The following is a 17,761-nucleotide window of genomic DNA, read 5'->3' as shown; positions in this document are numbered from 1 at the left end:
AGTATTGTTGTGTGACAACGTGTGACACTAACTTCAAGGCGCGAAGTTCAAATTGAATGTAATAGAGAAGGCGTCAAAAGTGAAGTTGGAATAAGTTTATATGCTTGAAACCAGTTATAAACATTACTCTACAGAATATTTCAGAGTAAAGAATAAATCAATATCTCCTTAGAAACACTTATTTAAACATTCAAATCTCACCTTTTTCCCCTTCTCTAAGGAATTATCTCCAGCGCCAAGATGTAAAAGACTCGCAAGCTAGAAATCGATAAATGCTGACGATAGTTTTAACGAATTGCAGTTTATTAATTATAATATAATTATGTAATTGGTTCCTTGTTACTAAGATACCAAAAATTAACAAACATGTATAAAAATTTAGCGAGAAACCATTTTGGTACGCTCTCTTCGTCCCAGTCCTGTGAACTGATAAGACGTGTTTTCCCTTGGTTCAAATACAACAGTTTAGTTTGAGTTTAAATTTGTTTCATTTCTTTACGAGCAGAGTGCTTTAGCGCTCCACGGGCACGAATCCTTCCCGGGTCCAAATAAAAATCCCTGAAGGCCACGCAACAGTATAACGTGTGTACTTACAATATATGTATTTTATTTGTTTTTCAAAAATTTTTAATTTTCGGAGATACATTTGTAATTACTGTATATTATTATACAATGAAATAGCAATAATAAGATTATAAAGAAAATTAAATAATAATTATTTTCTGGTGTTTCCCATAGGTATTAAACATTGTAACCTTTTAGTAGTACAGTTTGTACATACCAGTACATACATATGTAGATAAATTTAACTTATTAATTCAAAAGTAAACAAATGCGTTCATTTGTCTATTTATATTTAGAATTTAAAGCATCTTAATCTCTGAAGAGAGTACTGTTTGAAAATACATTTTCAAAAAATATTCTTCAAAACTAATGTCTCAAAGACATATTAATTAATGAAGGAATATTCAGTATCATAATAAGCAGATCATAAAAAATTGGTTGCAATGGCAGTACCCTGCCCTGATCCAAAATATCTTTTTCGTGGTGATATGGGTTGTGTTCATTGTATTCTTTTTCAAATAAACTCAACAACAGAGCATCTTTACGCAGGCACTGCTAAAGGAAGTGTTCATATTTGGGATTTGCAAGTAAATAGAATATAATAATTGCAGTTTATTTATATGAAGATTTAATCAATATTTTCATGCGATATACTTGTAAACTGTAATAACAAATTATATAGAAATGTGTAGTATTAGCTAAATATTGTAATTGAATTCATATATATTGTAAAGTATAGGTTTGCAAACATAACATAGTTATTTTATATGTTAAAGACACATAGAGAGATATGTTGCATTGAGTCAGGACAAGATACTTGTTTAAATTTGCAAAATTTGAGTGATGATACTTTGTTTATGCAACATAAATGTGGTTTGATAACTGCATATAAAAAGGTGGAATCTGAATGGACTGCATTTAAATCTGTTAATATAGATTTTTATCATTATTGCAGGTATTTATCATATAAACATGATCTGCATATACATGTAGAATAATATTCTGTCACTGTTATTTTAATTGCACATGTGATATTTATTAGTAAAATAAAGTAAATGTAAACAATTAATGCTTGTTAATGAATTACTTGTATACAGAAAATATTACAATAAAAATTGAATGAAATAACTGTTTACATAGATTAATTTTAAGATTACAAATCTTTTGTAAATTCTTTCTCCTTTTGATGAATTTCTAATATTTCTCTTCAGTTTACTTATAGTTTTTAAATATAACAAACTATCTATAACAGGTTTCAAACATTTTCTGAAAAGGAGATAATTGTGCCAATTAAAGAATCCAATGTTGGGTTGTTATCTACAGATACCTTTAACGTGGAATTGAAATTAAACCCTTCTAAGTTTGAAAAACTGGGAGATGTAATGGTCATTAAGCCATTGAAAAATGATAAATTAATCTTGGTTGGCTATGAAGGAGGCAAGCTGATTTTGTGGGACATTAGGCAAAAAAGCACTTTGGATGTTTTGCCTGTAGAAACATGTCCAATGGCATTGGATTTTGATACTACTTTAATGAAAGGGATTATTGGTAATCCCTCTGATCAACTACAGGTAAATTTATAACTGTAGATTGATGTTTGTGTTAAATAATTGTATCTATAAAAAGAAAAGAAATAATAGAAATTATACATATTATTTAATATAATTGTACATACTTTATTTATAGGTATTTGGTTTATCTGATCACTCACTATGTAACAAAAACAAAATTTCATTGAAAAATGCAGGTACTTCTGTAATTGCAATACGGCCTGATGCAAAAATTGTGGCAGTGGGAGGATGGGACAGTAGAGTTAGAATATATTCTTGGAAAAGTTTGAAACCATTAGCTGTTTTAGACCAACATAGAGATACAGTACAAGATATTACTTTTTCATTGCAAAAAATAAAGATGTACAATAATAAATGTATGATGGCTACTGCTGCTAAAGATGGTTACATCGCATTATGGGATATTTACAATTGAAATTTGCTACTGAAGTATAATACAAGATTTGTATATATTTATATATATGTATAATACAAATAAATTTTTACTTATATTCTTATATTACTTTTAAATTAAAGTTTAATGCTAAAAATTATAAATGATTTTCAAATGTATTACTTTTACTATAATTATAAATGTCTTAAACAAGAAAAGAAAGAAATACTTTTTAGATTTAGAAAAGAAATAGTAAATAAAGTTAACCTAAAATAACTGAGATCGAGATATATTGTATTGAAGACCAAGTTTTTCATTACTGTTATATATACATCCTTTTAAGTTACACAGGTATAAAATTAAATTCAGTACTATCTAACAATAATCATTCACTTTTTAGTTCCTACTCTATGAAAAAGTAACACTTTACCGGCATAATTTTATCTAAGATAACTTCATCTATTAAAAACGTGATCAACTCTAGCTGCATTGTTATTACATCGTTTAAAAATTCGTTATGAGTCGAAGTTTATTGTATCTTGAACGAAATGTGTTACTACATGTTTCAAAATACTCGAGTGTAGCTAAAAAACAAACGCCGAGTGAATACTGTATGGAATTAGTTAGGTACATCGCTATTATGAATCATGATTTATGAATAATATTTTTTAACATTTAGATTTTTTTTCAAATACAGTAATGCAATAAAATAATACCTGTTTCACTTTTAATTTCCTTGTTCACCTTAGAGTCAATTAAGATAGTTGTATTAGATTACAATAATTGTATCAGGAGCTCTATACCTTTCTATAAAAGATAAATAGAATGTGTTTCAAATGATTGAAATAATAAAAATTCATTGTCTTATTTTTATTGATGTTCCCCAGAAAACATGATTATGAAAACTTTTTATGTACATTATTACTACCAAGTGAGATTAGAACTATTGCGTTTGCAATTCGTGCATTTAATGTGGAAGTTGCTCAAATACAAGATCAAGTACACGATTATAAAATAGGAGAAATGAGAATGAGGTTTTGGACAGATGCAATAAATAACACATATAAAGGAAATCCTCCAAGAAGTCCTGTTATGTTGGAATTACATAAGGTATAATCTTATATCTTTTCCTAATTATTTAATTTACAATATTTGATGCTAGAAATTTAGTAATAACTGAGAGAACTACTATTGTTTGTAATGAGATAATTTACAGATTCTGCAAAAGCATTCTCTTTCCAAGCATTACTTCAAACGTTTAATGGAAGCACGTTTAGAAATACTTAGCAACTGTTCATTTCCTGACCTAAATGCAATAGAAAAATATGCAGAATATAGTACTTCTTCTATCTATTACTTACTATTGGAAGCATGTAATACAATCAACATTGATGCAGATCATGTTGCAAGTCACGTGGGCAAATCACATGGAATTGTTACGCTAATTCGATCAATTCCTTATAATGCAAGAAACAGAGTCAATACACTGCCAGAAGATATCTTAATGAAGTATGGTGTTTCTACAGAGGCTATATTTCAAAATATATCAAGTCAAGATTTACAAAATGTGATATATGATGTAGCTTCCCGTGGAAAACTACATTTAGATAAGGTAAATATTTTTTATGAATAAAGTGAGATATAGAATTATTTTGTATCATTACATCATTGTTATTTTTAGGCAATCTCTCTCAAAGCCAAAATGAAAAAAGAAGTAAATTTGATTTTCTTACCAATAGTTTGTTTGGAAAATTACTTGAGTGAATTAAGGAAAGCAGACTTCAATATTTTTGATGCAAGACTCCAAAAGAGAAATAGTTTGCTTCCTTTTCGTTTGTTGTGGAGGAAGTGGATGCGTTAAATTTCATTTCTAAGTCTGTTAAATAAATCACTTTGTACACATATGTATCATATTTAAAAATTAATGAACTTTTAGCCATTGTACATATTTATAATTATAATTGCTCTACAATAAGTGAAGTAAATATTATTTTAGTACTCCTGTGCAATTGTTTTGTGTTTTTCCATGCTAAAGATATATTTATAGTTATTCTTTTATTTATTTCGATGTATATTTAAAAAAAAAAAAAAAATTTATAGATAAACAATGCATTCATTATTTTACATTATCTCTGACAATAATCTTGTTAAAAATTTACAATACTATTGACATTAAAATTCATGATTATTTATGAGTAATACTATGGTAACCAGCACATTATTACTTATTTAATACTTACATACGAAACAGATATATGTATGTATTTGTTAATGCCATACATTTCTTTACAATTCTTATCATTTTTATTCATGTTTATTTATACACAAATATTTAATTTGATCAAATTGAGAATTTACAAATAAAAACTCTTGTATTTTATTAGCATGTTCATAAGATTAATATAATTTAAATTATTTATATCACAAGTAAATATATTCTATTAATAACATTATATAAGCAATATTTCTTAAGATATATATATATTATTTTATTATTATAAAGTTAAGCTTTTTATTATACACTATGAAAATAATTTGTATGACTTTCAGTGTCTCCTTCTGCAGAATTAAGGGACAAGTCTCCAGTATTACAAGGAATTGTAGGTATACTTGAACCCTGAATAGTAAATCCATGATAATCTTCTTTTTCCGATTCTCTTGCTGAGGATAAATTTAAATGTGTAGACGTCAACAGATCGCTTGTAGGTTTTTCTTGTTGAGTATCAAACTCGCATTGTGTGTCCAAACTTATGAGACTAGTTTCATCTTCTGCTTTGCTTACATCAAAGCTGTCATCACCCATAAAAGAAGGAAAATCAAATGTAGGAGATGGTGTAACACAATCTTCTATTAAGGAGGTTCTCACATCACTTTGTTGCGAGGAATTATTAATTACGGTAGAACAAACCTGTAATCAATTATTAAAATTGATTGCATACAATAAATCATTTTCTAAAAATAATTACGAGAAACTATTACTGAGAAATAATTTACTTGTGGAATGATTGGAGGTGGTAGTTGATAACTTTCAATGTCTTCACAATCTAAATTGGTAGGCAATCGTTGACTATGTGTAATTAACAATGGAGTTCTTTCCAAAACTGCATTTACTTCTGATTCAATTTCTTCCTGAAAGTGTATCATTTCTTCTTTCAAAGCCAATGCTTCATTCTGTATCTGTACAGTATTAGCTTTCATTTCATCAAGAAGTGTAATGTCTTCGCACATCAAATGCAAACTCTATACAAAATAATTATTTAAGATGCATTGTATAAGATTCTTAACTGATTTAAAATAATTAAGTAAAAAGAACATATTTACTTCACAAATCATTAGAGCAGATTCCCAAGTATTAGCAGGTACTCTCTCTCCAGACATATAAGCATTGAACTCCTTTTCATCCATATTTAATGATTCGGCCGTTAAATTTTCAATGAAAGATACAGCACAGCACTAAAAATTCGTACATTATTGTTGTTAATTTCAATACTGTTCGAAGATCTTTTTGTATAATATAGAAAAATAGTATATTTAATAAAAATATGAAAATTACCAGATTTGTGAAGTAATATCCACCTTCTCCAGTCATTAACCTTCTTGCATTACAAAATCTAGTAATGAAATTAATGTTGCTTTTAAGACGCGCAGGGTTAGCTTTCAGAACAATGAAAATTAAAGCTGGAAGAAATTCGTCTGCAGATGCAGGTCCACCCACAGACTGTTGTAACATTAAAAATATATTGCGACAACAATAAATAACACAAGAAAGTTTTTCTTGAGGAGCTTTTGCAGAATCCATATTTAAAAGATCTGTAACCATTTAAACAATGTAATTAAATTAATTGGAGCAAATTTTAATTACAGTATGAATTGAAAATGAAGTACAAACCTGTTATAGAATTATAGACTAGTTCTCTAACTTCAGAACTAGTTTCGTGTATTCTGCATTCTAAATTCTTTCCACTAACCCAATTCAATTGACGGATTCTGGAAAAATATTGTATTTTTATTTTTGTCTGTATGAAATTTATTTATTTTTACTTGTAAGCAAAATAAACCTTTTCTGTATTGCTAAATCCTTTTCTTCATCATTTGTAAAAGGTGGACAAAAGAGTATTCTATAAAGTAAAGTCATTGTGTATCTTTCTACATAGTCTAATAATTTTTCCTTGATTTCTGGTGTTAATTCTAAAATAATATAAAAATTGTTAATATAATTATTATATTCAAATTATTTTATTTTATGTTAATATCTTTCTACTGTTACCTGCATATTTAACACTGTTCTCTAAACGTTTCGCAAAGACTTGATAAAAATTCTGTGTAATCTCTGAAAGTTCTTCTATCCTCTTGACATCTTTATTTTGAAGTATATCAATTATGAAAGAATGCATACATTTTCTAACATCTCTTTCCACTGGTGTTTTAGATAATAGTTCACGATTTTCAGCTTTGACTTTTTCTAGGTCTGGATTGTCTTTTGTTAATTCATATAGTAGTTCTTGATATCCTTGTGCTTCTTATAAAAATGAAATATTTTAGGACAGTTTCTAAATGAATTATTTTAGAAGGAAATTAGGCAAACTTAATGGAATTCAAATTGAACAAGAAAATTTCATTAAAATGCAAACATAAAATATTGAAAAATTAATATTGCATACCTTTCGCAGCTGGCTTGCGAAATGATAAATTTAACAATTTATACTTTTTTTCTTGTTGAACTTTTTTCTCTTCGTACCTTTGTTGGGAAGTAACTGTAATCCTATTAGTGGAACTGCTAAAATAGTAGTAGCAAATATTATTAACAATACAATACTATTTTAATTCTAGAATATATTTAGCAATAAAAGGCATGAATATCTGAATCAACAAAAGATATGGCAACTATGTCAAATATCCTGTCAAATGTTATTGACATGAAAATTAACAATGTTTTAACTGAAAATAATGTAACGTATTTAATATGAATTAATTGAAAGACGTACACATCAGATCCCTGAACAGAAGCATTGCTTTCTGTTTGTGATCTCTGTTTTTGTAAATACTCTCGATGACATTTGCTGCAATAACCTTTCCACTCAGCATTTCCATAAAATCCGCAACCATTTTTACACTTCAAATCAGCCTCATCGATTCTTAAGGTAGGTGTTTTCGTTGAATACATTTTAACGATCGTATTTTCGCACGATTTTAAAGCTGTCTTTCCTATGCAATTTACATTTTATTCGCGTAACCCATTTGACGCTTCATAGTCATACAGTCATTATTCGTTCGAGAATGCGGCAAACACGAAAACGCATGCGTAAGCCGCTGCCAATTAAATTATGCTTCTATGTGCAGCTATGTATATATAAAATAGTATTATTAGGAGAATATTTATAATAAACATTGGATAAAAAAAATTAGACATTCCTTTTAAAAACACAAAATTGACATTCATATGATGGACATTTTCAAATCTTCTTCATGCCTCCATCTACATCAATCTACATGCTTAATTTCCATTCATCTTTTATTTTTATCTTTTATAGTACGGTTTACAGTTTGTATTGTTTAATAAATTTTCAATAATAGTTGATTATAAAATATTTGTATTGTTAGTATGTGAAGTTAGTGGATACACACACACATATATATATATATATATGAGTAAGTTAAATTTTACCGCGCTCCATGTTAAAATTAATGAAAATCATGTCGTCACCTTTGAAACGGTAAAGAGGGTTATGATTCTTTCCTTGATCTAAAAATTCAAGTAAATTGAAATTTTTAAATGATTGATTGAAAATTTGAAATATTCATAACTAAAGAATGCATTGTGTAAGAATGTTAACGCTCAGAAAGGTGCGTCTTTATGTAAAATACAAATATTATAATATAACCTCTTTATATGTACTAACTAGTAGTCATGCATCACGAAAAGTCTAGTTTTTATAATTTTTCTATATAAAAATCGATTAAGTATTTACTTTTTGTGTTTATATTTCTATCAACATTATTTACATACAATATAATTTCACCCTGAAATGATGTATTAATTTAATATGTATGTACAAATAGATTTTACACAGTTTATATGTTTGTTTATTGTTGTATATTTTGTAAAATTCAATATTTTTGAAAGTATAGATTTGTATGTTAATTTAAAGAAAATAATTATTGTAAACTTTTATCAGGTTTAATCTATTTTATCTAAGTAATTAAATCTGTTTTCTTTCATAATGGTTAACACTTGGAAACTATTTGCTATGAAAGGCATCTTTATCTTCAGTGTTGAAACATGCCATAGAACGACAATATGTAGCCAATTGCATTATAGAATTTAACATAAGTCATCAATTACGCCAGTTTAGCGAAAATGCTAAAGTAAAAGATTTATCTGACAATGTAAATTCAACAAAAAATAAAGATGGATTATTTATAAAATTATTACGTAAAGTTGGTATCCATAAAGAAAAATATGTGAGTATATTTATTTTTTTTTAGCTGAACGAATATATTAGTTAAAAATATTTATAAAACTACATAAACTTATCTATGTTTTAGCAACTAATGTCATTAGGCTATTTTCTTTATGAAGACATAATTGACAGAGTCAATTATTCAGTATTTTTTAAAGGTAGATTATTAGTTCCAATTCAGAACTATATTTAGATTTTTTTAATATATTTTACATGAAATTAACCTGATATTTTATTTTTTAGATTTTAAGATGCCAGACACATTTTACTCCTGGTTCTTAGTGACAGAATTACATGTTTGGATGCTAATGGTACGTCTTATGGCAGAGGGAGAACCTGGTAAAACGGCCAGAAACAATTTAGTTGAAGCTTTGTGGAATGACGTTGATGCTAGAGTAAATAAACTTGGTGTAAGTTATTATTTTACTTACTTAATACAATCAAACTTTATTAAATATATATTAATTCCAATGTTACGGAAGTATGCTCTGTTTAAACTTAAATGTGGTCCAATGGTTTCTAAATTTCATATAATTATATATTTATAATTTTCCTATCAGCCAATTCACCCAAGGATAAAAAAGAAGCAGTTAATGGATTTATCTGGCCAATTCAATGCTGCTTTAATTGATTATGATGAAGGAATTTTATCAGAGGATAGAGTATTAGCTGGTGCACTATGGAGAAGGTTCTTTTGTTCAGAGTGCAACAATCCAGAACAGATTGAGAGACTTTTAATCTATGTAAGAAAACAGGTAACAAAATTCTTTCACTTTTCATAAATTTTAATTTATAATTCAATGCCAATTTTAATTTTTTTTTTACTTCTAGATAAATCTATTGGATAAGATTCCACCAGAAGAAGTTCTTTTTACAAAAAAAATTGAATGGGTAGACATAAGGAATGTTAGGTAAAATTTACAATTATTGTACACTATATGAATTTGTAAATATAAATTAGGAGAAATTCATGTAACAAATATATTACGCTTATATAGTAAAATTTTATTTTTTATTTAAATTAATATATATTTTTAAAGAATGCTTTCAACCTTTTAAAATGTTATCACAAAGTACATTTTTATTTCCTGCATAGGCAATTGTACGACATAGATATTGTTTCTTGCAATCTACATTACAATTTTCTTGCAATGATGGTTTTGCTAGTTTGTAGAAATTCCTACAATTAAAAATTAATTATTATATAATAATAGTTAAAATATAATAGAATTATAATTCATACTTTAATTATGTCTTACCTATAATACTTGTTTAATAATGTTTCATTACTCGCTACCTTATGGAGTAAATTGTTCAGAGATGTAGTAGAAATATTTGGAAGACCATACTCGTTTCTAAATGAATATGATTTATACCACTTTGGTCTTTTGTTGATATTCTGATTGGCAGATCCAAGATCATACATCCAATTTTGATAATCATTCACTGCCTATAAATAGTAATTCAATTTTAAGTATCCATTGTGTATGATACAATATAAAAGATGTACTTATTTTATTATTTAAATTAATACGAATTACATAGTAAACGTAAATATAACTTACATAATTGCTGTTATTCACTGTATAAATCTTATAATTTGGGTTTAGTTTTGAATAGGCAGTTATGCTACCACCATTCCAAGCAATATTTTTAGCTACACCATTTGAATTATAAAATATTCCAATTTCATCAGTATGAGTATGTCCATTGAATTCAGCTTTGATCAGATGAGAAAATCTATCGATTATTTTTAGGTATTCTTGTTTCCATGTATTTAAACAGCTGTTACTATTAATTGGAATATGCGATAAAATGTGTACAAACTCTTTATTTTCTTCCGCCTTAGACAGAGTATTAGCAAACCATTGTAACTGTCCATCTGGATCTTTTGGTCTATATAAAAGCCACCTAAACATAGACAATGATTACAAAATTTTATCCTGTTTCTTATTATAGCAGAAGAGTAGATTATGCTGTTATGTGATAAAATTAGAACATTTCACTTTGTTCAACGTACCAATTGTAAGAATAACAAACATTACTATTTAAAGCTATAATTCTAAATCCCTTTTTTGGGCTAACAGTATAATACCCTCCTTGATGTATAGTACTACGTGTAGATTCTGGTAGCCAACCATAACTAATCCATAAATCTGCTAATAATTCATATAGCCAATTTGTAGTTAAATTATCATCTGTTATGGTTTTTGGTGCAAATCTGTAACAATGTAAATAATTCATATATTTTTAGTTCACTGAAATATAAATACAAAAGAGAAAATATTAAAGTACTTCAATACATGTATACATTATATTATTATATTTTTTATACATTGTTTAATTAACTTACTGATTCAAAGGATGAGGTTCATGATTTCCAAGAATTGGATATACTTGAGTGTCTTTGAATGTTTCACGAATTTTGTTGTATACTTCTTGAATGCTTCTTTTATTCCTATTTTTTGAAGTTTCCCATACTCCGTGATCTATTATATCACCAGTAAAATATATGTAATCTATGTTCTAGAAATGAAAGAAAATTTTACTTAAAATTTTATAAGATCAACGTTAATTTGAATTATTTAAAACTAATTTGTACCTGATGTGTTTGCTTGATATGACTGAAAACATCAATGATGGAATGCCAAGGAGTATCACATGATGCATAATCTCCCCAAAATCCAGCTAACGAATTTGCATTAGTTGTATTTTGACCTTTTCTGCAACAAACAGGTTCTCCACAATTTGTATTACCATTTGGTTCATACTCAGGATCATAATGAAAATCTGTTAGTTGTAAAATATTTATTTCTTCTGTTACATTATGTTCTGTTACATTATGTTCTCCCACTACTACGTTAGGACCTTTGTTAATATTAATGCTCCAATTATATTCTGGATTAGTCAGTGGACAGGATTTTGATTCTAAGACGACACCACAAATTGTATTAGCAGTCAAGTTTGGTCTAGAATCTACTATGTACATAATGATTGGCTGAAAAATTAATTGAAACTTATAAACACATATGTATTATATTATACGTATACATATTAGGTCATCTCATAAATAATGCATCAAAAAATCATTTTATTTGCATAAAAGTTACAATGTACTGTTATTTTTAGTCACAGTTCTTTCTAATATTATATTCTACTATTAATTTTTACTTAGACAATTTTTGAGGCTCTTCTTCAAAAAATTTTTAATTTTTTAAAGGCATTTTTTAAGACAGAATGCAGCATTATTTATGGGATGACCTAATATATTTTAATAACTTTCACTTATATGTATATTACCAAATTTAATTCAACCACACCCTTACAAACTCTTGGTGTTTGGATGTTCATTAATGTACACAGATTAATTATCTTTTTTGCTATGTCTTGTTCAGACATTCCACGACGCCGTAATTTTATAAAAGTTCCCACAGTTCCCTGGCATATTGTACAAATTGCAGTACCTTTCTCAGCTGAAAATGTTCTCCAATCAGAGTTCTGAAGTTCTGTAGGAATTTTTAGGTACTGTGTCATCTCTTTGAACAATTTTGTTTCATAACGTAACTGGGCCCATGTTTCAAGTTCATTTGTGAAGGAAGACACACTGATATCTGTCAAGAAATAAATTCATGAGTGTTTATGATACAAACAATTGGTCTATTATTTCCTGTATTAGCTATTTAGTTAATAAAACTTTATAAATATTAAATAGTATAAATATTATATTATATATTAAATAGTATAAATATTAAATAGTATACACAGAAAAGAAATTTCTTTTTACAAGATTACCAAGGAATTTCATTTTACTTTTCTAGATTTGTAGATATATAATATAAAATATAGAAAGTCATTCAATTTTTTTTACATGTTTTATTGTTAATTTGATAAAAAATATTCTATTAGTACTAACAACATTAAATTTAATTTAATTTTGTACATTAAATTTAATTTAACGTCAATATTCGCGCCATGCCCTAAAACTCAAATGAACAGTTAAAATCTACAACTGAAATGAATTCTGTGTGTTACTCAAAATATGTTTATTTATGTTATATAAAAATAATTATTTTAATTATGTTTTCGTACCTTCTACTTTTCGAATAGATGAGCCACTGACGTTCCAAATGAACGCTAGAAATATTAATTTTTTAAGCCACATTTTCGCGCTAAATTCTTCGATCACACTTGCCTTATATAGCAATCCACTGATTTTTTACCTTTTGTTATCTGTTTTCATTCTCAATTACTGATAGCTTAAGATTGATACTACGTTAAAGAAATTTATCATTGGAAATTGCAAAATGCTTTTACAGTATCAACAAAAAACTATCACTTTAAGTTTCAACAAAATTAATATTAGAAATTAATAACTGCTATCGTGAATTATTCATCTTCATAATTGCTTCCTAATTTTACTTATTCATTACAGATAATCTTGTAAATTAGATTGCAAATGTAAGTATACTGAAACTCACGGTCTAAAGATTTAAAGCTTTTACGGAACGTAATGTTTTTTTTCTAATGATTATATGTTAAGAAATGTGTCGAAAATGTAAAGTAAAACTTTGATATTATGCTTCGTCTTTGAGAAAGCTCGGATTGAAATTAATCAAATAAGAGCACACAAAAGTATGTGGTTTTGGGCTCTTGATGGGGACCACGAAAGTAACGGGATCTCAGACGCCTAAAACTGTACTTTGATGCATGGGACTCATTTAAAATTCAAATTCAATTTCCTCGCAAATGAAGCGTAATATCAAATAATTTTCTTCTATATTTTCAATCGATTTTTTCATGTGGAATCACCAATATTCCACTAATGTCATCAGTTTTGCCTATATACAATTTAGTAGAAATGTAATAATTATGAATGTCAGTTAATGTTTTGTTACGATATTATAAATATGTGTTTCTTAAACCAATACATATTTTAACAAGTTTGTCTTGAATACGTGATATCTTTGCCTGTCAACGCTCAATGTCCAGTCACGCGATATGGCATGGTTCTAATATATAAAGTGTTTCATTATCTCTCATTATCTTAATTCTTAATAGAACATGCGTTTATTTGGCATTTTTTTTTCATTATGTTTAGGCAAACAATCAACTCGCGAATTGGATCCCACATGTTATGAAACACCCTTATACATTATCTCAAAACATAAAAATTTCTTGATAAAGAACGCGTTAATGTATATCATGTACTGTCAAACTAGGTGGATATACTTGATCATTATCACTGGTAGTAGTATTATCAATTATTTTAATTTAAAATCTTAGCTGATAAGAAAACAAAAAATTAATCGTAATTACGTAAAATTGAAAAACTGATACAGTATTTCTTCTGCTTTGTAAGTGTTTTGATTCATACACATACAGTTATTTTTTGAATATTTTTTCGTTCGTATATGAACACAGTTAAGGTTTTTCATTTGAAAAACTTAACAGTAATAAAACAATTGCATTATAAAAATAATAATAGTAAACTATTTTACCTTCTTCGTTCTGTTTATATTATTTTAAAAAGTTTTGTCATCTTTCAAAGATATTGAGGATATAATTAATAAATGTATGAATAATGTTTAATATCTGTTTATTAATAATCTGTATCAAAAATTTGGGGTACTTCAACATCATCGATCGCAAGGTCGTCAAGCATTTCCTCGAGTGTGATCTGTGGGCAATTAGGATCAGATAATTCATTACTATCCACAGGTATTATTTTCTTGCGATCTCGGAAAATATTTATATTTTGTCTCATTTCGGTGTCTTCTTCAAGATCTTCCAGAAATTCGCAGTAATCACTGAAGTACGAAAATAAATTGATTGTAGCAAAAAATAATTATAGTAAAAAATTTCATTCATTTGACATGAAAATTGACTTACTTATCTGCACTCATATTATCTACATCTGTTATCATGTGTTTTAATTTCCAAGCTCTCATTTTACGACGTGCCACTCTGTCCTGCGCATAGTTTTTCTTAGCTAAAATTACGTCTGGAACTAAATCCTTATTCAAGTTTTCAAAATTGTCGTTGTTTATATTACTATCATTAAGAGCGTATCTAAAATCAAATGTCATTTTTAAGCATTATACCATTTTACAGTTTGCAAAATTACTTACCCCAAAGCAGTATCGCCTGGCTTTAATATGTGGCCAAGATGAGTACGTGTATGAATTAAATTATCATTAATTCCTAAATCACAACTTTTAACCAACCACACATCTGCTATTACATGCTAAAAATGAAAGAATCAATTTTAATTATATATTATTTCATACTGGAAAAATATTTTCTATTTGGTGAAATACTCAGGTAATATAATATTTACTTTATTAGATATGGCTCCCTGCCCTGGAAAAAATCTTCTATCTTTTATATTTATTGGCTCAATATCCATTACTGTATACTCTACTAATTGTTTTGGATCACAAATGCTATTGAAAGCGTGCCGCCAGTAGACTACAGCATTCACTTCTGCAACTGTGTTAACAATATTGATACATTTCAGAAACTTAATAGACAACTAATCGACTAACGTAATAACATTTTTAAAAAGTTTACATACTTTGTCCAGTTGATACATCTATTAAATGAATAGAATTTGTGATTTTATATACCAAGCAAATGGAATTTATTCCTCCCAATTGATGGCTTAGCTTTTTTGGTAGACATACTAAGCTTTCTCTTGATATTGGTACTATTTCAACACTGTGAAAGAAAATTAATACGTACTAAATAAAAAGAAACAAATGTAATGAACAAATAAACTTCAATTATGTTATTTTGAAGAGAATTAAGTCAATTTATATTAGCTTTTTAAAAAGTAGTAACAAATATAGTTCATGTTTTGTATAGAATTTTGTTGCAAATAAATACATTCTTCTTATTTTGTGTAATTCATCTTACCTGAATGTGAACTTATAATTATAGATGTTACTATGGATATCATGTGATATTAGTCTCTTAGAATGATCATAGCGGCAAGGTACAACACTTGAAAGAAAATCAACTAGTTTTCGTGCTGCTGCTTCATTTGCATAGAAAAAGTCAAGTCCCTCTAATAATAAAATGTATAATTTATTGAAAAATTCATGATATTAATTAAAATAAAAAGTTGTATGATTTATTTCATATCTTTAAATTATATGAACGAATTCGTTACCATGAATAGGTTTTATGCCTAAAGTTTGTTCATGTGCTTTATACTTTAACATCAACTGCTCTAGATAATAAAATGTTTTCTTATTTGTTGCTCGTTGTCGTACTTGTACCTATTATAAAGAAATATGAAAAAAATGAGAACATACTTTTAATTAAAAAATATTACTAATACTGTATAAAACTTACAACAGCACGCCAATAATCCTTTGCTTCTGTTCTATGACAATCATCACACATATGATGATTTACTGAATATTCCACAATAAACACTTGCTGTAAAACTGCACCACCTATTACTTCTGCTTGCACTGTTAATTTCACCTAAACAGAATTATACAGTAATAACATGATACTTTGTAATAAAATGGTTAAATAAGAATTACCTTTAATCTCATTGAATGAGGTTCTGTCCATACAAAGCCAGCATCGATTAACTTTACACGATTTAGACCTTTCAATTTTTTCAGACATAATGTCAATAATTCCCTAGATTCTAATGTTGCATGAATCCATTCTGCTGGTGGTTGTAAATATCTGAATAAGTGAAAATTAAATTTCATTATTTATAAACACAATATGTAGATAGGCTGCAGTCCCAAATTCAGCTAAAACTGCTAATATTACTGAAGCTATAATGTACCATGTTACATAGTATAGCCAAGAGTTTTGGCAGTCTCAACTAATTTCTGACTCCAGCCATAGAATGATAGAAAATCTAACTGTGTAAACTTAGTTTTATTTATATTACCTTTCACATCCTCTACAAAACTGAATTGTTGCTTGCTTTGGAATACCTTCTGTGATGTCAATCTGAGTTCGTAAACACCCTACACACATATTTGCTGGATTTGGTTCAATAGCAATGCCACAAATGCAACACAATCTATAAACATGATGATACTTACTAAAAAATTGATATTTTAAGACTAATTACATTATACATTTAAAAAGGAAGTAATGAATACCTAGTGTGGTAACTATTTAAAAACACAATGTTACTTTCAGAGTGTATAAAAATGAATTACAGAATTGGACTTTACTTACATCTTAAATTTAATATTATTGTTCTTAATTCAAATAATTTTGTTTGGGTTATGTTTACTTACACCATCGCTTCTTGTCTAATAGGTTCTTCTAGAACTTCCATTATTTATATGTATATTTATATATATAATGATATATAAATATTTTTTTTAATATAATGAAATAATACGAGTAAGGATAAAAATGAACAATACAAATTATAATTTGCCCATCTACCACGTGTAATAACCTATGAAACTATTGAAACTATCAACTTCAAGGTTGTCAAAGCTTATAGCCCCCTCTACATGTTACAAAAGCTACTATTTAGTCAAAAATATCGAAACAGGTATATTTTATTTTTATACTTAAACTTTGAAATTCTGGAGCGAAAAACATATTTTTTACAATATCTTAGGTACTATTTCATATATATTTATCAAACAGATTTTCAAAACTTTAATTGTTTAAAAAGATTTATTATACGTTTGAAAACTATAGGATAGGAATTAATGTTTATATAAATGATGCATTTAACTCTATTACCATACAAACTGAATTAAAATATTTATACAATATTAATATTATATTTTTATAGT

General features: G+C 27.4%; 6 protein-coding genes across 11 annotated transcripts; 3 read left to right on the top strand and 3 right to left on the bottom strand.

Annotated features, from left to right (window-relative positions):
- Window positions 1-336: 336 nt before the first annotated feature.
- Window positions 337-2,676, top strand: LOC143179080 (guanine nucleotide-binding protein subunit beta-like protein 1). 3 transcript variants are annotated; one of them, XM_076378099.1, is made up of 5 exons: window positions 337-582; window positions 739-1,151; window positions 1,341-1,519; window positions 1,817-2,135; window positions 2,251-2,676. In XM_076378099.1, exons 2-5 carry the CDS (start codon window positions 1,008-1,010, stop codon window positions 2,548-2,550), a joined length of 942 nt encoding a protein of 313 aa, XP_076234214.1. In that variant the 5' UTR covers window positions 337-582; window positions 739-1,007; the 3' UTR covers window positions 2,551-2,676. The 3 variants fall into 3 exon arrangements, with proteins under 3 accessions (XP_076234214.1, XP_076234215.1, XP_076234216.1); XM_076378100.1 differs by lacking the exon at window positions 337-582 and adding an exon at window positions 636-738 and having other exon boundaries at window positions 861-1,151; XM_076378101.1 differs by lacking the exon at window positions 337-582 and having other exon boundaries at window positions 1,109-1,151; window positions 1,304-1,519.
- A 208-nt stretch (window positions 2,677-2,884) lies between these two features.
- On the top strand, window positions 2,885-4,580 carry Sicily (NADH dehydrogenase (ubiquinone) complex I, assembly factor 6 homolog sicily). Its single transcript, XM_076378200.1, has 4 exons — window positions 2,885-3,135; window positions 3,396-3,618; window positions 3,725-4,120; window positions 4,190-4,580. The coding sequence occupies exons 1-4, from the start codon at window positions 3,026-3,028 to the stop codon at window positions 4,367-4,369; spliced, it is 909 nt and encodes a 302-aa protein (XP_076234315.1). The 5' UTR covers window positions 2,885-3,025; the 3' UTR covers window positions 4,370-4,580.
- A 235-nt stretch (window positions 4,581-4,815) lies between these two features.
- Window positions 4,816-7,759, bottom strand: Rabex-5 (Rabaptin-5-associated exchange factor for Rab5). Of its 4 annotated transcripts, none has more exons than XM_076377757.1 (9): window positions 7,494-7,759; window positions 7,170-7,285; window positions 6,776-7,027; window positions 6,567-6,696; window positions 6,398-6,495; window positions 6,062-6,318; window positions 5,830-5,961; window positions 5,503-5,748; window positions 4,816-5,416 (listed from the first exon to the last, which is right to left on the bottom strand). In XM_076377757.1, exons 1-9 carry the CDS (start codon window positions 7,670-7,672, stop codon window positions 5,024-5,026), a joined length of 1,803 nt encoding a protein of 600 aa, XP_076233872.1. In that variant the 5' UTR covers window positions 7,673-7,759; the 3' UTR covers window positions 4,816-5,023. The 4 variants fall into 4 exon arrangements, with proteins under 4 accessions (XP_076233872.1, XP_076233873.1, XP_076233874.1 ...); XM_076377758.1 differs by having other exon boundaries at window positions 6,776-7,024; XM_076377759.1 differs by having other exon boundaries at window positions 7,170-7,282.
- Window positions 7,760-8,209: 450 nt separating this feature from the next.
- Window positions 8,210-9,972, top strand: Uqcc1 (Ubiquinol-cytochrome c reductase complex assembly factor 1). Its single transcript, XM_076378424.1, has 6 exons — window positions 8,210-8,352; window positions 8,764-8,970; window positions 9,055-9,127; window positions 9,213-9,379; window positions 9,530-9,724; window positions 9,801-9,972. The coding sequence occupies exons 1-6, from the start codon at window positions 8,320-8,322 to the stop codon at window positions 9,882-9,884; spliced, it is 759 nt and encodes a 252-aa protein (XP_076234539.1). The 5' UTR covers window positions 8,210-8,319; the 3' UTR covers window positions 9,885-9,972.
- On the bottom strand, window positions 9,954-14,553 carry LOC143179275 (sphingomyelin phosphodiesterase). Its single transcript, XM_076378422.1, has 8 exons — window positions 14,468-14,553; window positions 12,270-12,580; window positions 11,572-11,967; window positions 11,323-11,495; window positions 10,990-11,190; window positions 10,535-10,880; window positions 10,229-10,419; window positions 9,954-10,149 (listed from the first exon to the last, which is right to left on the bottom strand). Exons 2-8 carry the CDS (start codon window positions 12,501-12,503, stop codon window positions 10,017-10,019), a joined length of 1,674 nt encoding a protein of 557 aa, XP_076234537.1. The 5' UTR covers window positions 12,504-12,580; window positions 14,468-14,553; the 3' UTR covers window positions 9,954-10,016.
- On the bottom strand, window positions 14,549-17,380 carry Nmd3 (60S ribosomal export protein NMD3). Its single transcript, XM_076378423.1, has 11 exons — window positions 17,246-17,380; window positions 16,888-17,022; window positions 16,523-16,673; window positions 16,326-16,460; window positions 16,141-16,249; window positions 15,885-16,035; window positions 15,544-15,686; window positions 15,307-15,458; window positions 15,098-15,213; window positions 14,859-15,038; window positions 14,549-14,776 (listed from the first exon to the last, which is right to left on the bottom strand). Exons 1-11 carry the CDS (start codon window positions 17,284-17,286, stop codon window positions 14,569-14,571), a joined length of 1,521 nt encoding a protein of 506 aa, XP_076234538.1. The 5' UTR covers window positions 17,287-17,380; the 3' UTR covers window positions 14,549-14,568.
- Between the last annotated feature and the right edge of the window lie 381 nt (window positions 17,381-17,761).

Source organism: Calliopsis andreniformis, chromosome 5, assembly GCF_051401765.1.
Source record: "Calliopsis andreniformis isolate RMS-2024a chromosome 5, iyCalAndr_principal, whole genome shotgun sequence".
Taxonomy (NCBI): domain Eukaryota; kingdom Metazoa; phylum Arthropoda; class Insecta; order Hymenoptera; family Andrenidae; genus Calliopsis; species Calliopsis andreniformis.
The sequence above is the reverse complement of the archived record's forward strand: the minus strand, read 5'-3'. Positions and strand labels throughout refer to the sequence as shown.

Bases quoted from the DNA above. Each gene is read 5' to 3' on its own strand.
- LOC143179080 (XM_076378099.1), top strand. From the start codon at position 1,008: ATGGCAGTACCCTGCCCTGATCCAAAATATCTTTTTCGTGGTGATATG. The intron at 1,520-1,816 runs GTATTTATCATA...TATCTATAACAG, and splicing joins GATTTTTATCATTATTGCAG to GTTTCAAACATTTTCTGAAA. The intron at 2,136-2,250 runs GTAAATTTATAA...CTTTATTTATAG, and splicing joins ATCCCTCTGATCAACTACAG to GTATTTGGTTTATCTGATCA.
- Sicily (XM_076378200.1), top strand. From the start codon at position 3,026: ATGAGTCGAAGTTTATTGTATCTTGAACGAAATGTGTTACTACATGTT. The intron at 3,136-3,395 runs GTACATCGCTAT...GATGTTCCCCAG, and splicing joins TACTGTATGGAATTAGTTAG to AAAACATGATTATGAAAACT. The intron at 3,619-3,724 runs GTATAATCTTAT...GATAATTTACAG, and splicing joins TTATGTTGGAATTACATAAG to ATTCTGCAAAAGCATTCTCT.
- Rabex-5 (XM_076377757.1), bottom strand. From the start codon at position 7,672: ATGTATTCAACGAAAACACCTACCTTAAGAATCGATGAGGCTGATTTG. The intron at 7,286-7,493 runs GTACGTCTTTCA...CTACTATTTTAG, and splicing joins TCTGTTCAGGGATCTGATGT to CAGTTCCACTAATAGGATTA. The intron at 6,319-6,397 runs GTTTGTACTTCA...AAATGGTTACAG, and splicing joins AGTCTATAATTCTATAACAG to ATCTTTTAAATATGGATTCT.
- Uqcc1 (XM_076378424.1), top strand. From the start codon at position 8,320: ATGCATTGTGTAAGAATGTTAACGCTCAGAAAG. The intron at 9,128-9,212 runs GTAGATTATTAG...TTTATTTTTTAG, and splicing joins TTATTCAGTATTTTTTAAAG to ATTTTAAGATGCCAGACACA. The intron at 9,380-9,529 runs GTAAGTTATTAT...TTTTCCTATCAG, and splicing joins CTAGAGTAAATAAACTTGGT to CCAATTCACCCAAGGATAAA.
- LOC143179275 (XM_076378422.1), bottom strand. From the start codon at position 12,503: ATGACACAGTACCTAAAAATTCCTACAGAACTTCAGAACTCTGATTGG. The intron at 11,968-12,269 runs GTAATATACATA...TTAATTTTTCAG, and splicing joins GTGTGGTTGAATTAAATTTG to CCAATCATTATGTACATAGT. The intron at 10,420-10,534 runs GTAAGTTATATT...TACTATTTATAG, and splicing joins CAGTGAATAACAGCAATTAT to GCAGTGAATGATTATCAAAA.
- Nmd3 (XM_076378423.1), bottom strand. From the start codon at position 17,286: ATGGAAGTTCTAGAAGAACCTATTAGACAAGAAGCGATGGT. The intron at 16,461-16,522 runs GTAATTCTTATT...AATTCTGTTTAG, and splicing joins CTCATTCAATGAGATTAAAG to GTGAAATTAACAGTGCAAGC. The intron at 16,250-16,325 runs GTAAGTTTTATA...TCTTTATAATAG, and splicing joins AGGATTATTGGCGTGCTGTT to GTACAAGTACGACAACGAGC.